The sequence below is a fragment of the Panicum virgatum genome, chromosome 9N, assembly GCF_016808335.1.
Source record: "Panicum virgatum strain AP13 chromosome 9N, P.virgatum_v5, whole genome shotgun sequence".
Classification (NCBI taxonomy): Eukaryota; Viridiplantae; Streptophyta; class Magnoliopsida; order Poales; family Poaceae; genus Panicum; species Panicum virgatum.
The window spans coordinates 1,752,421-1,773,282 of record NC_053153.1 but is presented as its reverse complement, the minus strand read 5'-3'; the positions used below and the strand labels follow the sequence as shown (position 1 = coordinate 1,773,282).

General features: G+C 49.2%; 1 protein-coding gene across 1 annotated transcript; it reads right to left on the bottom strand.

Moving 5' to 3' along the window:
• Window positions 1-3,032: 3,032 nt before the first annotated feature.
• LOC120688291 lies at window positions 3,033-9,729 on the bottom strand. The gene is made up of 7 exons (XM_039970545.1): window positions 9,245-9,729; window positions 8,536-8,742; window positions 6,592-7,067; window positions 5,690-5,969; window positions 5,394-5,576; window positions 4,493-4,725; window positions 3,033-3,670 (listed from the first exon to the last, which is right to left on the bottom strand). The coding sequence occupies exons 1-7, from the start codon at window positions 9,551-9,553 to the stop codon at window positions 3,388-3,390; spliced, it is 1,971 nt and encodes a 656-aa protein (XP_039826479.1). The 5' UTR covers window positions 9,554-9,729; the 3' UTR covers window positions 3,033-3,387.
• Window positions 9,730-20,862: the final 11,133 nt, after the last annotated feature.

The window sequence follows — 20,862 nt, the reverse complement described above, 5'->3', positions numbered from 1 at the left end:
TTATTGTCCAAGCGTGGGCAACCCACTGTCCAAGCGTAGGCTACCCACAACAATAAAGGCCACCAATCTCAGTTTCGAGACCTTTTGTGTTAAAACATCAGTTCCAAACTTCTTGATGCAATCATAGATGTGTTCACTCATTTCCTATGCCCTTGACCCACAACAATACAAAAAGTTCCCAGACTATCTGGGCTCTATATAGAGGCCACCAATCTCACAGTTTCGAGACCTTTTGTGTTAAAACATCAGTTACAAACTTTTTGATGCAATCATAGACGTTCACTCATCTCCTATGCCCTTGATAACCACCACCTCATCAAGCATAGGCACATCCCTCTTAAGCCCGCCCTTGTGGATGTAGCTCTTCACTCCTGTATGCCAGGCCACCATCCCCAACAATGAACTTAGTAGGCACTTGCACTTTGCTCCTATCCATGGCACCATAGTTCCCAGCAACTTGGTGAGAGTGAGAGAGGGAGTGATTTTCAGTATTTATTCTCAACACTCCATACCATCCAGAGAATAAAGAATGAAAAATACACTGAAAACATATAGATCTTGTAGAAGCGAGGAGTGCAATTATCGACATTGAGCTTTGGAGTCACATAATGACTGAGCAGGGATGATAGAATATGAAACACACCAACCAAACACATATGACACATGGTACAACAAGGTAGACACATATGACATGGTACGTTCCTGCTACGGAATGGGAAAAAAACTGGCTCCGAACCCAACACAACACCTATACAGCGTGTGCACTTAGCCACAGTAGCAAGCCAAGTACAACAACAAAAAACCAAAATAACCATGGCCTTTTCATTTGTTTGCTGATCCTTGGGCGCATTTGCATCTCCTCTCCCCTCACTTTCCCTCCTCTTCTTCTGCTTCTCCCCAACATCGTCCATCTCGCATTTGCAGATCCTCTCCCCTCACTCTCCCTCCACTTTTTCTACTTCCCCCCAACATCGCCCATGTCGGCGCCGCGAAAGAGGCTACGGATGCAAAAAAGGGTGCAGGAGTAGTGCATCTGTAAAGCTGCTGCACTAATGGAGCACTAATTGAGATATGTGAAGGATAAGAGAGAAAAAAGAGGGGAGGAAATAAAAAAATGAAAAAGACAGAGGAGGAAAGAGTTCAGCACCCCTCATATGATTTGCTACATTCATTACTGCGCGGATGGACTGCTGCTTCACCTGTGAGGACAACCCAGTCAATGTCTTCAACATCCTACCTCCATTGACAAGACAGCTGGAGGATAGTATGTAACTTCTCGTTGGTTTGGCCTCTCCCAAAAAATACTCGTTTTCAGTCACACTATCTTGCTACTTGCAGGCCATCGGGGGTCGATTTCTAAGTATATAATAAATATGTACATACTTGTGGATATGTGGCAAACAATCAACTGAATCTCAAGCCGTTCTCCATCTTGTCATTCCAGAAAAAAGAGAAATCTTTTTTCCCTTTATGTTTATTGTTGTTCTTGTTCTCCTAATTGCTAATTTGGATATAGGTATAAGAAAGTTTGTATACATGTTGGAAGATATATGATCGTGTTAAACAAACGGAAGTAAAGAGAAAAGATGAGATTTCAATCATTTTTTTCAATTTCTTTGATAGAAAGATTGGGGTTTTGTTCTTCCATTCATTATTGTGTAACAATTGTGGCGTGTTCAACGGTATTTAGAAACTATATGGCTTAACCGGGAGACTAACACTTACAAGAATAAAACTTTATTACAACATGACAATACTACACAAGAGCATACACTACTCTCTTCTTTAATGGCTAGCCTACCACTCATCCTTCTCTCTTACTCTCTCATGTTTAGCACTACCACCTCTCATCTACCATGCTCATAGATGAATACCATGGCAAGAGATGGGATTTTTTTATAGACCAAGGGGGGTCATGGTATGAAGACAAATGCACCCCCCCCCCTCTAGAGAATTCCTAAATATTTGAATATTTCCAAATTTTATTTAATATTATTTCTAGTGTACTCTATGAAAATATCTACTTGCATGGTGGAGAATATTCTTCAAGAAAATACTCTACAAGATTTCCTTGCATTCTTTTTAACACTCCCCCTCAATGCAAACTTCTCTCCAGAATCATCTTGCAAACCAGGCCGAGTGCTTTTCAAAACTTCTCAAACTTAACTTTATGAATGCCCTAGGTGAGGATATCAGCAGTGTTCTCTTCTATCTTGGTAGGCACCATCTCAATCTCTCCCTCGAGTACCTTTTCTATTAAGTAGTGAAAGTGAACTTCTATATGCTTGGTCCTTGCATGGAAGACCGGATTTTCGGCCAAACAAATAGAAGATAGGTTATCACAAAAAATCCTTACTCGACATTCTGCTGACTAGTGGAGATCCTCCATTAACTGATTGAGCTAGGTGCTCTCTTGTGCTGCCATTGATGTGGACCGATACTCTCCTTAAGTAATAGATAATGCCACAGTTTGTTGTTTCTTTGCTGCACTACAATATGCCTCCTAATCCTAGATTGAAGATGTATCCATTGGTTGACCGTCGTGTGCAACTATCTCCATCATAGGTGGCATATTGGAGGCGGTCACTCCCGCCACGATTGAGTTGGGCACCAAGAACCCCCTCTCCGCCCGTGTTTGTATTGCATTTTCCCTAACCGAAGGGCCTCCGAGCCAGACACCGGAGGCACATCGCCGAAGGCATCTGTACAATGATGACAACAGCCATGGAGAAGAAACAGTGCCAAGCGGATTTTCTAGCAATGCGTTGCTTTGCTGAGCTCGACAACCCGCGTTGTCGCCAGCCGTCATCCTCTGTTCCTGCTGCTCCAACCTGATGTGTCTCTGTTTCTTCTTGTTGCTCATGGAAAGGAGAGCTAACAAAAATACAACAAATTTCCGCACTCGATGGTCAACCTACCATGATGGTCAACATTATTCTGGATCGACAATAAGAAAGATCAAAACTCTGAACATATTTACTAGTTCAGTTAATCAGTTAGGTAGGTTGTTTTTGTTACAGGCAATTTGGTGATTGCACAAAAACGGTCGCTCCTTTTCTATTGAGAAGCAAATGATACAAATTTATATGCATATCACAGATACGGGTATCAATCGACCCCATTCGAAGTTTTGTGCTGCACTGTACAAATTTACAGTGTGCCACGAGCATTACAAATGCTATGTTACAACTTACAAGATGATTTGCACTTTCTTAAATGGCAGATGAAATACCACATGTCAAAGTTGAACAAACACCTTCCATCCCTCGCTCTCTCTACAAAACGTAACATCTCCATGCCATGTGTATGGACAATGGCCCAAGCGTAACAAATCTGCAGCGCTATGAAAGTTTCCAGACTATTTGGGTTCTATAGAGACCCCGAATCTCACAGTTTCGAGATTTGTAGTGTTGAAACACCAGTTCCAAACTTCTTGATGTAGTCATAGACGTGTTCACTGATTTCCTGTGCTCTTTCCTGCTGGATGAAGTGCCCAGCGCCCTTGATAACCACCACCTCCTCAAGCATAGGTACATCCCTCTTGAGTCCGCCCCTGTGGATGTAGCTTTTCACTCCAGGGTGATGGTATGCCAGGTCACCATCCCCAATAATGAACTTAGTAGGCACTTGCACTTTTGCTCCTGTCCATGGAGCCAACAGTTCCCAATTCCTGTGGACACATGCCAGCCAGATATAACTACTTACTAATACATGCATGATGCAGTATGCAGGGGATGCTGATGCATGATGCAATTATCCATTCTACAATAATGTAAGATTATGATGATGAACAGTACCAAAGTAGTTGAAAATTACTCTAGTAGTAGAAATGATTTGTAGTTCAAACAGGACTTGCTTTATGACTAATATGTTCAAATCAAATTTCATTTTGTGGCAAACACAGTTCAAAATCTATTTTACAAAGAAAAAGAGATGATAAAGATCTTTCCAGCATGTTGCAAACATTGATGTAGGTCTCTTGTAACTTACTAAAATTACATATTATACCATGGTTCATGTTAATTGTGAGATACTGATGTTCGAAAAATCAATGTTACCATTTTGGAGACATGAGGATGTGGCCATTCTTATATTATTGATGACTGGTGTATGACATTACAACAGCAGGACGATAAGGGAGGAGAATGAGTTACACAAACAGTCATGCACGTCAAACTCGCAAGGTGAATTGAAACAAGATGTAATGATAATCATAACATATCTCTTTTTCTGATTTCTATCCTACAATTTGCTGCCGGTAAAATCTTAAGGCATAATATTTGAGACAATAGTATCGCCGTTGATATCAACATGTTGCAATGCTCTACACTGCATCTCACTACTGCAGCCTGTGAGTTGCATGTAAAATGGAAATAAGTCATGTGTGGTTTAGAAGATGGTGTGTGCAGAAAGGTTTTAGGAAAATGTAACGTATTCAGAAGACCATGACTTGATTTCATGCTTATGAAATTCAAATTAGTTGAAAACTTACAGGTCTAAGCAGCGGTAGTAATTTACCCCACCAGCAAATCCAGTTTTTGCATACACATTTGCAAGGTAGCTGACATCTTCCTCAGAGAGCCAAGAAGGGAGTTTGATTTCCTTATTGTATGCTTGCATTTTTTGAAGGTTCATAGTAGAAGAACCTGTGGTTTGAACAGTCAATGCCAATTTGAAGAAATTCTTCAAGTCAAAAGCAGTGAATTCTGCTTCAACTCCAGGTTCCTGCCAATCAATGTGACACTTAAAAGGTAAGTTTTTAAAATCAGCATCACTTGTCTGACTCTTTAGGTTCAAAATATGGAAGTTCAAAAACAGATAGGGTCCCAATCCCAAGTTGAAGCAAGTAGCCCACAACTTCAAATTGCTAGTGAAAATTACTCACATACTAGAGAACAGATATTGGTAAATAACTCAAAACGGAAGAATAACTATTACCCAACTAAGAAAAACAAAGACAAACTTTGAATGATCGGTTGATGGGAAACTTCAAGGCACCAATCCAGAGTTTATTGACATTTTTAAGGGTGCATTATTTGTGCCACTAATGCATCATGATGATGCACAGATGAGAACACCACTTTAGGGTTATGTTTGGACTCCCTGGAGCATCACTATAGTCTGCATCAGATTCAGTAAATCGGCACAAAGCGAAATCTCATCTCTTTCCTCCTCTCTCCACAAGCAAACTAACATTGGGGAAACCTAAGGAGCATACCAACAGTGCAAAAATGCTAATCACGTTCAAAAATAAGCTCCAACTAGAACAAATGGCCAACCAATCCGCGGATGCCTAACATTTGCAGAACGAAGCGACCTTTGCTTCGATCCCTCAGATATTGATCAGGTGGGAGAAGCACATCCATAGGGTGATAGGACGAGCAATTGCTCACCTGGAATCGGCAGATATAGTAGTCGTCGCCGTATGCGGAGCGGAAGTACTCAACGGGCTTGACTCCTGGGCGCCTGGGCATGAAGGCAACGCTGAGGTTGACGAGCGCGCGCACCCGATCCGGCCGCAGCAGGCACAGGTTCCACGACACGATGGCGCCCCAGTCGTGCCCCACCACGAACACCTGCACCCGCAAAGCCAGCACGTCAATCTCCACCCACGGCAAGTGCCCACGATCCAGTGATTTCCGCGAAGATTGGGTCAACTCGACGGGGGAATCGAGCGTGGGTACCTTACCTGCGGGAGGCGGAGAGCGTCGAGGAGCGCGACGAGGTCGCCAACGATGTGGAAGACGGTGTAGGAGGGCGGTTCCGGCGGCGCGGAGGTGCCGCCGTAGCCCCGGAGGTCGGGCGCGACGCAGCGGTAGCCGCGCGCGGCGAGGTACCCCATCTGGTGGCGCCACGAGTACCACAGCTCCGGGAAGCCGTGCACGAACAGCACCGCAGGCGCGGAGGCGGCCTCCGGGCCGGCCTCCGCGACGTGCATCGAGATGCCGTTGACCTCCACCTGCCGGTGCCTCACCGCCGCCTCCGCCGCCATGGTGTCCCCGCGCCGTTGGGGGTTGTTGGTGCCTGGTGGTGGTCTGATTGGTGTCCCCACCCGCCACGGCACCACCGCTGCGGCCTGCTGTTGATGTGATCTGTGGACAGCTGAGCGGGCCCGTCCTTTCTAACATGGGCCTAAATCTAAATGGAGGGTTGGGCCAAACATGAACCGAACTGGGCCCAAATAGTGTGTTCGCTCGCCCGCACGGGCTGCCAGCTCGACAGCACTTCTCTCTGCTGGCTCCCTCCCGCTTTGTTGCATCTGACGCGGAAGGGTTCCGCTTTGCCTGCGCCGGACGACACTGTCTGACCAGTGGGGCCACGTCCGTTTCTATCTACTTTGGACCCACATGTCGTTGACCCGGTCCCTTCAATTCCAAATTCTATGTTTGCTTATGTTTTAAATTCAAATTGCATGCATGTGTTTTGCCGAGGAAAACAAAGCCAGTGGCGCCCATAATTCGAACTCGAATACTCGAACACACTAATGATTGAAGTTAACAATTAACCAAATGAACATACATGCATCCAGCTGCCCGTAATTCGAAACACAACACCCAATTACATACTGGATGTCTAGGCATCCATCAGAACTTTGAGATGAAGTCGTAGATGTGGTGGCTGACCTCGTCGGCCTTCTCCTGCTGGATGAAGTGGCCGGCGCCGGGGATGACGACGACGTCCTCCAGCAGCGGCACGTCGGCCTTGAAGCCGCCCTTGTGGATGTAGTCCTGGATGCCCGGGTAGTGGTACGTGAGGTCGCCGTCGCCGACCACGAACCTGGTGGGCACCGCCACCTTGGCGTCCGCCCACGGCGCCGCCAGCTCCCAGTTCCGGTCCATGTTGCGGTAGTAGTTGATGCCGCCCGTGAACCCTGTCCGCTCGAACTCCGACGCGAACCGGTCCACGTCCGCCTCCGTCAGCCACGGCGGGAGCGGCTCCTCGTCGGCCGCCGCCGCCGCCGGCTTGGCGCCGCCGGCCGCCTCGGAGGTGAAGCGGTTGCACAGGATCTGCCTCACGATGTACCGGGCGTTGGCCGGAGAGAACTCCTTCTCTGCAACCCCAGGCTCCTGCATGCACCGTGTGCAAAACCAAACCATCATCCTATCCGTATCCGAACGATGATCGGCGCCAATCAAGAACGCGAAGTTACATGCGTGATGCATGCATGGAAGAAGGCCTCGATATGGAAAGGGATCGAAGGATGCCACCAGACAAAATCAAATCACGCGATCCCATTTCCCCCTCACCTGCACGATTTGCTCCCTAGCCCTCTTCTTTATAAAGCCTGCACGCACACTCTCCGATCCGATCCGGCCACCACGCAAGCAAGCTAGCAGGCTCGGCCATGGCTCCGGTGATCCTCCGCATGGACGTGCACTGCTACGGCTGCGCCGGCAAGATCCGCAAGGCCGTCAAGAACCTCCTCGGTACGTGCACATCACCTGCCGTCTTGCATTGGTTGGCTCCGGCCGCCGGCGGCGCTTCAATTAACATGGCTGCATGCATGCAGGGGTTGAGGAGGTGGAGGTGTCGGTGGACAGGGGACTGGTCTACGTCTACGGGTCCTCCCTCGACGCGTCGCTGCTCAGGCGGAAGATCCAAGCGCGGACCAAGATGCCCGTCGCCATCGTCAGCGACGGCAGCGCGGAGGGGCCACCGCCGCACTACGCCCCGCCGCTCCCGCACTACGGCGGGATGGTGCACCTGGGCCCGCACGCGGCCTACGCCTACCAGTACCAGCCTCCGGCCGCGTACCCGTCGTACGGCTGGGTGCCCGCGGCGGCGCCCCCGCAGCACCTGCTCCAGTACGGGCACCAGTACGTGCACAACGAGGCGCCGCTGTGGTTCAACGACGAGAACCCCAACGCCTCCTGCTCCGTCCAGTGATATGATGAATGAAGTGGACCAGCGGCGGCGCCGTTTAGTTTCTTGCTTGCCGTGGTTGTGTCCCGTCCCGTGTCAGATCACATGTCGTCGCAGTTGGCTGCTTCTGCTAGCCATGAACAACAATTGTGTCCTAGAGTAGCTCTGTGCGCGGCAGGCCTGCAGGGTTCATTTTCACCACGACCCTGCCTGGTTCAGTCGCAAAGCATGCATTTTGGTAGGCTCAATAAGATACTATTAAGTTTGCTTATCACAGACATCATGCCTTTTTTTTGTTCCTGCTGGTGACCTATCACCTTCGTCGATATATAGGCTATCAATCTGCTGAGATCATCGCTCTAGCTTTTATTTGGAATAAAAATATGCTGGAATAAAAGGCAACAATAATACATCTGGAATTATGGATCGACGTGTGTATGGTTGGTAGGGAAGGAAGGTGAGACATCTACGGGTGGTAGACGGCCGCCTGGACATATCTGATCTATCCGGCATCGAAATCCGAGAAATTATTAAAGTTACCGTAAGTATATACCATGTGATACGATACGGTAGAAATGCAGGACAGGTAATAATAGTACGGTAATTATATGTATGTATCAATGTATGTATATACTAGTATCGTAGATAGAGTGGCAGTATATGTAGTAGTACCTGGAAGCGGCATATGTAGTAGGTGGGCCCGTAGGTGCGGCTGAAGAAGTCGGTGGTTTTGACGGCGCCGGCGCCGGCGCCGGCGCGGATGAAGACGTGGCGCATGAAGGCCACGCTGGTGTTGACCAGCGCCGTCACGCGGTCCGGCCGGAACAGGCAGAGGTACCACGCGATGATGGCGCCCCAGTCGTGACCCACAACGAACACCTGCTTCGTCAGTTCGGCGTCGATTATTAATCACAGATTCGCAGTGCAGCAGCAACCATATATGCATGTACACCAAGTCACTGCACCGTCAAGGTTCACTTCATAAAAAGAGTTAATTATTCCAATGCATCTATCCATCCTAGTACGTACAACAATCTCTCTCTCTTTTAAAAAAAAAAATCAATGCCTGCAACCTTGCTAGTGGCCATTTTTTATAGGAGCAGGTGAAGACTCGTATTTCTGGACGGCATAGAACAAAGGATCCAATAAACCTTTGGCTTTCTCATCATCACCCAAAAGGGAAAAGAAAAACTTTGGCTTGCCGTCCCAATCAAGCCCCGCTAGCATCTTCTTCAGGCTTCAGCTGGTTGGGATTTTTCATTTATTATTTGACACGTCACCAGTTTCGGATCAGAAATTCGTGAAATGGAAAAGAAGCCACGCCCCAGAAAACATCGAAAAAAATCGATCGAGAGGTTGACGTGTGGACATGGAGGTGTACCTTGGCGAGGCCGAGCGCGTCGAGGAGTGCGACGACGTCGCCGACGACGTGGAAGGCGGAGTAGGAGGCGACGTCGGGCGGCGCGTCGGTGCCGCCGTAGCCGCGGAGGTCGGGCGCCACGCAGCGGTAGCCCCGCGCGGCCAGGTGCTGCATCTGGTGGCGCCACGAGTACCAGAGCTCCGGGAAGCCGTGCAGGAACACCACCACCGCCCGCGGGCTCCCCTCGTCGCCGGACTCCGCCACGTGCATCGCGATGCCGTTCGCCTCCACCGTCCGGTGCCTAATCGCCGCCGCCGCCGCCCCGTCCATGCTAGTGGTAACAAGCAGGGCGCTCGCACACTTGCTTCTCTCTCTCTCTCTCAAGCTTGCTCTGTTCCCCGAGCTGCTTCCTCTGGCTGCTATTTATGGTGGAGCCTTAGCGTAGTAGCGTCCTGGTTTTTGCTTGGGAAGGGGATGAGGAAGGAACTGAGAGAGTGTGGACGGACGAGGGGGGGCGGCCGCGGCCGGGAGGGTCAAACTCTCCCGGTTTGTGTGTTGCGCAGCTGTGACGTCAACTCTGACGCATCGGACGGGGCGATGGGCACGGGCTAGCGGCGGTTCCGGCGGACACGTGCGTGGCGTGGGCGCAACCACCGCCAGCACCCAGCAGTTGCTGCGCTCTCGAGACTGATTCGCAGCACGGATAGAGTTTTTTTAGATAGTAGGAGCACTGCTCTATTATTATTTAATATTTAAGAAGGAGAAACATTCGTACATAACGCGCCGAAGTATACACCACCACACAAATAAATGCACATCACACACGCTATACACACTACACCACCACCACTTGGGAGAGAGTTGAAAGCAAGCCGTCGAAAACTGCGCCGTCGTCACCAACGATGTACCACGCCAAATCCGCAGCCCGCAGCAAGCCCGAGCGGCTACCCGGACTCCTCCACCATGGGACTATCACCATCAAGACTCACGGACAAAATCGTCGATCCCTCTACTCCAGCGATGTATCAGCAAAACACTCTCGTCGCAGCACCAATGAATACCACTGATCCTGGCCACTCTGCGTGGGGGTCTCGCCTCACCCACCGCCCCACACTTCTTCGCCAAAGACTTAGATATATGAAACCGCAAAAAGAGCACGGATAGACTTTTACATCATCACGGGTTCACCATCACGTGACGGATCGAGGTAGCATGCCGCCGCTGCGATGCCACATTCTTTTTTTTTCAACTGATGAGAAAGACAAGTTGGATCTCGAGAGTCGAGATCACAGCCGAAGAACGCAGGGAACAGATAGAAACCAACCCCCCCAAATCCTTCATGAATTCTTTGTATCCTTGCCCGATGAGTATCTGATTTCTGAAGAAGAAGGATCTGAAACAGTGGTACTCATAGCCTCATGTGGGCATACTAGCATGTACTCGAACAATCAGGCTACAGGCCAGCGGTTGTTTTCTAGCATGTACTGGCTAGTTTTTTTTTTTTATTTGAGGCCGGCCCTTTTCAGATTAGTTGCCAGCAGCGTTCAATCCTTTACTCCTGTGTCCTAGGCTGATGCCTACCTCTACCGGCTAGCTAAACAGCTGTCATTTTCCCGGCCAAGCAAAAACAGTTGCCGGCCATAAACCTTTTTTATTTGGCGATTACTAGCCATTATATAAACGCATTAAATATTCTTTGGCAGTCGCTAAGCATATTAAATAGTACTAGATATTTCAATTAGGAAGGATTTGGAGAAGAGGGGTGATCAAGAAAAAGCGAGTGGAGACTGTAGACGCGAGGAGAAGCTGTGCAGACCAGGGTTAACAATTTCGGCGAAATTTCGCCGAAATTTCGGAAAATTTTTCGTTTCCGCTAGTTACCGGGATCCGAAATTTCGGCATTTTTCGGTATTTTTCGTTTTCAAATTCAAAATTCAACAAAATTCGACCGAAATTAAAGGAAATTCGCCGAAATTTACCGAAATTTCGGAACGGAATTCCGTTTCCGCTAAACACCGGGATTTGACCGGAAAACGAAATGGTTAACCCTGGTGCAGACGCGCTCACGGGCTGCTGGCTTTGTGGAGCTCGTTTTCAGCCAAAAGACCCGGGTTCGAGCCCTGCCTGTCTTCTTTCTTCTTCTAAGCAGCAATTCAGGGAGGCGGTGTGACGGAACCGCCAAATTAAAACTCTAATTAAGCGTAATGGCCGTCATTTGAACACATCGGGCTCATTAGCTTAATGGCTTAATTTGGCGATCCTTTCTCAAACCCACGCCCCGATCGAAACATCACCGATAGTCCCACGCGAAGGTGGGCGCAGATGGTACAAGCACGACACATATTTGAATATACAACAAATATACATAGAACTTGACCTTAAGTTTTACAAACCGAGTTTGAATAAATACATAATTCACAAACTCTACAATACTGAAATCCTGGCTCGTCTAGAGGAACGGGCCTACAGCTACCAAAAGTGAGCCCTAGAGAGATCCCTAACTAAACGTCCGGCTCCACGACCACCCATCCCTCTGCATCCCGGCGGATGAACTTGGCGCAGCAGGGACAGAAGTCTACGTCTGCGTGCCCTGAAATAATGTTGGCAACAAACCCTGAGTATTCTAATACTCAGCAAGGCTTACCCGACCAGTGGGTATAACTTAGCCCACATAGCTAGACATGCAAGGCTTTTGGCTGGTGGTTATTTTGCAGAAAAAGCAACTAAAGTAATTCCTTACTTTCATTATTTTAGCTTCAGATTCTAATAAATTAACTCTCATCTCATATTCGCAAAGACCTACTATAGCAAACATGGTGATGCAAGCAAAATAATTCGATGAGCTCAATATTTTATATAAACATACCTAACTCATATTCTACATTTTTGCTACGGTGTGACAAAGAGACCAAGGCCCTCATAACCGCGAGACACGGCGAATCGATCCGATTTAACCTTGCAATGTGGACCTAACCAACACGGCACGTATTTGCCCCGTCGGACTATACATACCAACCATTCCCCTCACCGCCTCGAACTACAGGAACCAGCCCAACGACATATGGTCAGCCGAGCTCAACGTGAGACCACCAAAAGTAAACACATGCATCCCAATTCTCCGCGACTACTCGACTCGCCCCAGGAGTTGGGTGCGGGTTTCTGTACTTTCGAAGCAAGGCAGTACTCGGCTTACCGGTTTCGACTACCTCCTACTCCCGGCATGCGGTTAGTACAGTTCAATCCCCCGATCAGCACTGCCACATCCACCGGTCCTTAATCGACACAGACGGGGCTAAGACACCCAGGAACCCTGTCCTGCTGCCATACCTATCCATCATCCCCGCCCGGTCTCACATTTCCATGTTCATTTCGAAACCAAGCTCATATACTGAATTATATAAAGATAATAACGTATCTCGCGAGTAACCGGAAATTACTCGACTCCTAACATCCTACATCTCGCGAGTGCAGGAGACCACTCGTCTTCTACCGGTAACATTAAGCTTAGCACAACTATCGTCCTATACATGCTAGTATAACTCCGGGAATCCTATGAATCATGCAACTAGGTTCCAAACAATTCCTGAACTTAATGCACAAGTAATAGAACATACATAGGTGTCTTAATTTAAAATACTAGGATGTGCACCGGGGCTTGCCTTGCGCCTGCTGCTCAACACTGGGGCCAGACGGGCCTTGGGCCGGGTGCTCACACCCCTCCTCTTGGGCTTGCGTCGTTTGCTCTTGTGGTGCCGCGATCACCTCAAAGACGGCTCCCTCAGGTGCGGATGCTACACGTATGCATATAAATTAAATGAGTGCAGCCCAAGAATGTAACTAGTTTACTTTAACTGAAATACCCTGCGGACTGTCCGCGCCCGAGTGGCGGACTGTCCGCCGCACTATCCTACCAACCCAGCAGAGGCAACAACGTCTCTGGAATTTTTCCCATTTTACCTGCGGACTGTCCGGCCACCCCTGGCGGACCGTCCGCAGTTCAAGTACTCAACCCACCAGAGACGAAAACGTCTCTGGACAATTTCCTAGACTCTACTGCGGACTGTCCGCGCCCTAGTAGCGGACCGTCCGCAGTTCACCCCTGCGAACCTCCAGAGACGACATCGTCTCTGGAACAAATTTGAGCCTCAATGGCGGACCGTCCGCTCCCCGATAGCGGACTGTCCGCAGTCAATCTTGCAAAAACAACCAGAGGCAACATCGTCTCTGGACAAAACTAACCTGACCGGCGGACCGTCCGCGGCCTCCCAGCGGACCGTCCGCGATAAACTAATTCTGACCTCCGCCCTAGGCTGGCAGCAAGGGTGGCGGCGACGGCGGAGGCCGTGCTCCGGCGCCGGCGACACCGCCATGGAAGGGGAAAAAGGCTTGGGAAGCATAAGAAACCACCACGAATCATTCCCGCGGTCGGTTCGAGTGGAGGCGCCGGAGAGGCGGATCGGCGGTGGAACTGAGCTTCAAGCACCCCCCATTCCCGCGAGGAGGAGGTTTCCTGCGCGAGGAATCGAGGTCTGGTGGACAGAGGAGGGGAGATCGAAGCAAGGGGCGACGATGGCGCGGGAGCTCGAGCTCCGCTCGGCTCTGCAAGAGAAGAGGAAGAAGAGAGGATTGACGAGTGGGTACCAAGCCCATCCAGATAAATATCTGGGCGACGCCTCGCGGACTGTCCGCCGTCACCTCGCGGACTGTCCCGTGTGGTGGTTGTACAATCCTACCCCCTAAAAGAAATCTCGCCCCGAGATTTAAGGATAGCTAAAGGAGAGAGTTATAAATTGGTGTGTACCTTGATAGACTTGTAGCAATTCCGGACATTTAGCCTGACAAATTCCTCGGTCTCCCAAGTAGCTTCCCGCTCGGAGTGGTTGCTTCCATTGCACTTTATAGAAAACACTGGTTTGATTCGAGTGACCCTGGTTTTGTGATCAACGATTTTGATTGGGTATTCGGGATAGACAAGATCGGGTTCCACTTATAGTTTCTCAATGTCAAGCACCTTCTCTGGAACACGGAGGCATTTCCTGAGCTGAGATACGTGGAATATATTATGAACCGCGGATAAGTGGGCAGGAAGCTCCAAACGGTATGCCACTGGCCCACATGCTCAACAATAAGAAAAGGCCAACATAACGAGGTGCGAGCTTTCCTTCTTCACCCCGAACCGTTGAACCCCCTTCATTGGAGATACCCGCAGATAGACATGATCCCCCACTAGAAACAGGGTGGATTGACGCTTCTTGTCCGCATAACTCTTTTGTCGGGATTGGGCAATCTTCAAATTTTCCTGAATGACCCGAACCTGCTCTTCTGCTTCATTCACCATATCGGGCCCAAAGAAAGTTCTCTCCCCCGCTTCTGACCAATTCAAAGGCGTTCTGCATTTTCCGTCCATATAAGGACGTAAATGGAGCCATCTTGATGCTTTCTTGATAACTGTTGTTATAAGCAAACTCGGCCAATGGCAAGCACTCATCCCATTTCTGACTGTAGGTGAGCACGCAAGCCCTAAGCATGTCCTCTAATATTTGGTTTATTCTCTCTGTCTGACCGTCAGTCTGGGGATGATAAGCCGAGCTGCGGAGGAGCCGAGTGCCGAGGGCGGCATGAAAGTGCTCCCAAAACCGGGCAAATGAACTGAGCACCCCGGTCCTGAAATGATGGTTTTTGGAATTCCATGAAGGCTCACAATGCGATCTATATATAGCTGAGCGTATTGCTTCGCCGCATGTGTGGTCTTTACCGGTAGAAAATGGGCCGACTTGGTGAGACGATCTACAATAACCCATATCGAGTCATACCCCTTGGAAGTTTTGGGTAGACCGACGATGAAATCCATACTAATGTCTTCCCACTTCCAGGATGGAATACTCAATGGCTGCAAGGGGCCGCTGATCTCAAGTGGCTAGCCTTAAACCCTCCGACAGGTGTCACATTCTGACACATAACTTGCGATTTCCCGCTTCATCCTTGTCCACCAAAAACCGCTGTTTCAGATCCTGATACATCTTGTTGCTGCCAGGATGGATAGAATACCTAGAGAGGTGAGCCTCATCAGAATTTGTTTCCGGAGTTCTAAATCCTTAGGTACCACCAGCCGGTTTCTTAAACCATAGCACACCCTCGCCATCTAGCTGAAAACATGCCACACGAGGGTCACTTTCCATGAGCCTCTGCCTAATCCTTTCCATGCCAATATTATCTCTTTGAGCGGCAATAATTTGATCCCGCAGTGTTGGAGTGAGGGTAATATGAGTAAGTGTACCCTCAGCTACTATAAGCCAAATTCAGCTTCTCCATCTCTTGGCATAGAGTTGCATGCATAGGGGTTACTGAGATACAGTTGCAACTTGCCTTCTGCTCAATGCATCTGCTACCACATTAGCTTTGCCCGGGTGATAGTGGATTTCCAGATCATAATCCTTAATCAATTCCAACCACCGTCTCTGGCGCAAGTTTAGCTCATTCTGAGTAAAAATATACTTTAGACTCTTGTGGTCGGAGTATATATGCACAGGATTACCCAGAAGATAATGACGCCAAAATCTTCAGCGCATGCACCACTGCTGCCAATTCCAAATCATGAGTGGCATAATTCTCTTCGTGTCGCCTAAGTGCTCTGGAAGCATAAGCTATCACCCACTGATCTTGCATAAGGACGCAGCCAAGGCCCGTACCTAATGCATCACATACAAACATCAAGGCCAGAATCATACCTGGCTAAGTCAAAGGCGGAAATGAGAATGCAGCCAAAACTCATACCTGATGCATCACAATAAACATCAAATGGTCGAGTGATATCTGGCTGAGCCAGGACAGGAGCAGACGTCAGAAGTCTTCTCAAGGTCTGGAAAGCCTGCTCACAATTGTTGCCCCAACTAAATCTCACTCCTTTCTTGAGTAATTCGGTCATGGGCCTAGCAATTTTTGAGAACTCCGGTACAAACCGGCGATAATATCCTGCTAGCCCAAGAAAACTTCGAATCTCAGGAACAGAGGTAGGAGCCTGCCAATCCAGGACATCCTGAATCTTGCTAGGATCAACAGAAATCCCTTTGTCCGAGATGATGTGGCCCAAGAACTGGACTTCCTTGAGCCAAAAATCGCATTTGCTAAATTTGGCATACAGCTTGTGCTCCCGCAGGCGCTGAAGCACAATGCGGAGATGCTCCGCATGCTCTTCTTCATTCTTGGAAAATATAAGAATGTCGTCGATGAAAACAACGACAAACTTATCTAGCTCGGGCATGAATACCGAGTTCATAAGGTACATGAAATGAGCAGGGGCATTGGTTAGCCCGAAAGACATGACCAGATATTCAAAAAGTCCGTATCTGGTGGAAAAAGCTGTCTTGGGAATATCCTCAGCTCTAATCTTTATCTGATAATAGCCAGAGCGGAGATCAATCTTGGAAAATACTTTGGCCCCGAATAGCTGATCAAACAGAATATCAATCCGGGGAAGGAGATATTTATTCTTGATTGTGACAGCATTTAGAAGTCTGTAGTCCACACACAACCTGAGGCTTTCATCCTTCTTTTTCACAAAAAGTGCAGGACAGCCCCAGGGTGACTTGCTAGGACGGATGTAGCCCTTATCAAGCAATTCCTGCAATTGCTTCTTTAGCTCTGCTAGCTCATTGGGTGGCATCCGGTAAGGTCTCCTAGATATCGGTGCCGTACCCGGTTGCAATTCAATGGCAAATTCCACATCACGGTCCGGTGGCATTCCAGGCAAATCATCCGGAAAGACGTCCGGATATTCACACACCACTGGTATGTCCTCTAGCTTCTCGCCCTCAGCGTGGTGCACCGCATGAGTCAAAGACGCTGGATCCCTCAAATTCAAAGTCATACTACCATGAATAGAGGAGTTGATGTGCACGGATTGTGAGGTCGTGTCCAGAGTAACTCCCTGACCCTCCATCCAGTTCATACCCAATATAATATCTATCTTTTGGGTTGGTAACATTATCAGGGCCATAGGGAAATTTTTTCCTTGCAACTGTAGGAGTACTTGCTTAACAAACTGATTGGTGATTAACTTTCCCCCAGACGAATGAATGTGGTATGGCTTGGGCATGCTTTCAATTTTTAATCCCAGTCTAACAATACACCCCTTGCTAATAAAGGTATGAGACGCCCCTGAATCAAATAATACTGTAACGGATTGTTCATTTACTGAGAACGTACCCGCCATCACTGGAGCTCCCTCAGGAATACCCTCGAGGGTGGTGTAGTGCACTTGCCCCGGCTTGAAGTGGGCCACTTGCTGCTTCTGACCCTGCTGGCTCGACTGCTGGCCTTGCTTGGGTGGCATTGGGCAATTCCGTGCAAAGTGACCCGGCTGCCCGCAGTTGTAGCACGGAAACAGATTGGGGCGCACCCCCGGCTGCTGCACCCAGACCTTCTGCTCATTCAGCTGAGGAGCAGGAGGCCTGACCGTCCCCTGTGGCTGAGTGTACTGAGGGGGCCTGTATCCCCACTGCTGCTGTGGCTGGTGCTGAAAGGGGGCTCGCTGTGCGCCCGACTGCACCAAGCGAAACCTCTGAGGGGCACTGCTTGAGGATCCCGCTGCCGGCGCCTTTCTCTTCTTTTCTGCCTTGTGAGCTAGGTGGGCGTCCTCCTGTATGATAGCCCCGTTGACTAGCTCACTGAAACTGTCGAACCTGACCATCGCCAAGCGATCCTGGAGCTTGGTACTGAGCCCCTGCCTGAAACACGCTGCTTCTTCTCGTCAGTGTCCACATGGTACCCAGCATACTGTGAGAGAGTGTTGAATGCTTGGGAGTACTGTAGTACACTGTTATTGCCCTGCTTCAGGGCCAAGAACTCGGTGAGCTTCCTGCGAATAACCCCTGCAGGAATATGATGCGCTCTGAAGGCTTCCTTGAACTGTTCCCAAGTGAAACGAGTGTCCGCGGGGAACATTGTCACATGATTATCCCACCATGTGCGTGCTGGGCCCCTAAGCTGCTGAGCGGCAAATCCTGCCTTGTCCCATCATTGTACTGGTGCAGGGTGAATTTGGACTCGATAGTCCGAAGCCAGCTGTCTGCCTCCAGCGGTTCATCCGCTTTATGGAAGAGCGGTGGTTGAGTAGCCAGAAACTCTGGATATCCAAGAGCAGGCGGCTGGTGGTGATGTCCAGGCTGCGGCGCTCTGCCCTGCGCCACGAGCTCACGGAGGAGTGCCGTCTGCTCATCGCGCCCAGTGAGCATGGCCGCAATGGCCTGGGCCAACTCAGGAGGGTTCGGTGGTTCTCCCATTCTGCATTCAACCATGACGAGGTTAGTTCCATCATCCATGGTAAATCAAGACAAAACCGATAGCAACTAATCCTTGCAAGTCATGGCACAATGCAGAATGTAGGGCTTCAAAACAATTCTGAAGGATACTAGCAGGCGGGGCCAGGCGATCGATCGGTGCCACCAATTGGTCTGACCGAGCTGCCCTGGTCCAGCCGAAATTAGTACGGCGGACCGTCCGCAGTACATAAGCGGACCGTCCGCTTCCCAAAATCCTAGTTGACCGGACTGTCCGCGGAGAGTCTGCGGACCGTCCGCCGTGCGCACTGTCAACCAGATTCAGTTCCACCCGGCTCTGGTAAATTTTTCTCAAGGTCCGGCGGACCGTCCGCGGGTCCTAACCGGACTGTCCGCTGAACATGCCTCCGACAGTGCCTCCGGTCCGGCCGACGATACTCTCGCAACCTTTCACGCCCCCCTACCAACCCTCTCGATCCGCACGTCATCTACAAAGGTCCTTAGGATCGTAGACTCACACCCCCACCAATTCCCACGGAAAAACCCCAAAAACCTTACAAAAACGAGATGCATGCTCGCCCTACGCACAAAACCCATTTTTATATTTTTAGAAAAACTCGAAATTTAGTCACGCATGTACCACCCTCGGTGAGTTTCGGCTCTGATACCAGCTGTGACGGAACCGCCAATTAAAACTCTAATTAAGCGTAATGGCCGTCATTTGAACACATCGGGCTCATTAGCTTAATGGCTTAATTTGGCGATCCTTTCTCAACCCACGCCCCGATCGAAACATCACCGATAGTCCCACGCGAAGGTGGGCGCAGATGGTACAAGCACGACACATATTTGAATATACAACAAATATACATAGAACTTGACCTTAAGTTTTACAAACAGAGTTTGAATAAATAATAATTCACAAACTCTACAATACTGAAATCCTGGCTCGTCTAGAGGAACGGGCCTACAGCTACCAAAAGTGAGCCTAGAGAGATCCCTAACTAAACGTCCGGCTCCACGACCACCCATCCCTCTGCATCCCGGCGGATGAACTTGGCGCAGCAGGGACAGAAGTCTACGTCTGCGTGCCCTGAAATAATGTTGGCAACAAACCCTGAGTATTCTAATCAGCAAGGCTTACCCGACCAGTGGGTATAACTTAGCCCACATAGCTAAACATGCAGGCTTTTGGCTGGTGGTTATTTGCAGAAAAAGCACTAAAGTAATTCCTTACTTTCATTATTTAGCTTCAGATTCTAAATAAATTAACTCTCTCATATTCGCAAGACCTACTATAGCAAACATGGTGATGCAAGCAAAATAATTCGATGAGCTCAATATTTTATATAAACATACCTAACTCATATTCTACATTTTTGCTACGGTGTGACAAAGAGACCAAGGCCCTCATAACCGCGAGACACGGCGAATCGATCCAATTTAACCTTGCAAGGTGGACCTAACCAACACGGCACGTATTTGCCCCGTCGGACTATACATACCAACCATTCCCCTCCCCGCCTCGAACTACAGGAACCAGCCCAACGACATATGGTCAGCCGAGCTCAACGTGAGACCACCAAAAGTAAACACATGCATCCCAATTCTCCGCGACTACTCGCCCCAGGAGTTGGGTGCGGGTTCCTGTACTTTCGAAGCAAGGCAGTACTCGGCTTACCGGTTTCGACTACCTCCTACTCCCGGCATGCGGTTAGTACAGTTCAATCCCCGATCAGCACTGCCACATCCACCGGTCTTTAATCGACACAGACGGGGCTAAGACACCCAGGAACCCTGTCCTGCTGCCATACCTATCCATCATCCCCGCCCGTCTCACATTTCCATGTTCATTTCGAAACCAATCTCATATACTGAATTATATAAAGATAATAACGTATCTCGCGAGTAACCGGAAATTACTCGACTCCTAACATCCTACATCTCGCGAGTGCAGGAGACCACTCGTCTTCTACCGGTAACATTAAGCTTAGCACAACTATCGTCCTATACATGCTAGTATAACTCCGGGAATCCTATGAATCATGCAACTAGGGTTCCAAACAATTCCTGAACTTAATGCACAAGTAGTAGAAACATACATAGGTGTCTTAATTTAAAATACTAGGATGTGCACCGGGGCTTGCCTTGCGCCTGCTGCTCAACACTGGGGCCAGACGGGCCTTGGGCCGGGTGCTCACACCCTCCTCTTGGGCTTGCGTCGTTTGCTCTTGTGGTGCCGCGATCACCTCAAAGACGGCTCCCTCAGATGCGGATGCTACACGTATGCATATAATTAAATGAGTGCAGCCCAAGAATGTAACTAGTTTACTTTAACTGAAATACCCTGCGGACTGTCCG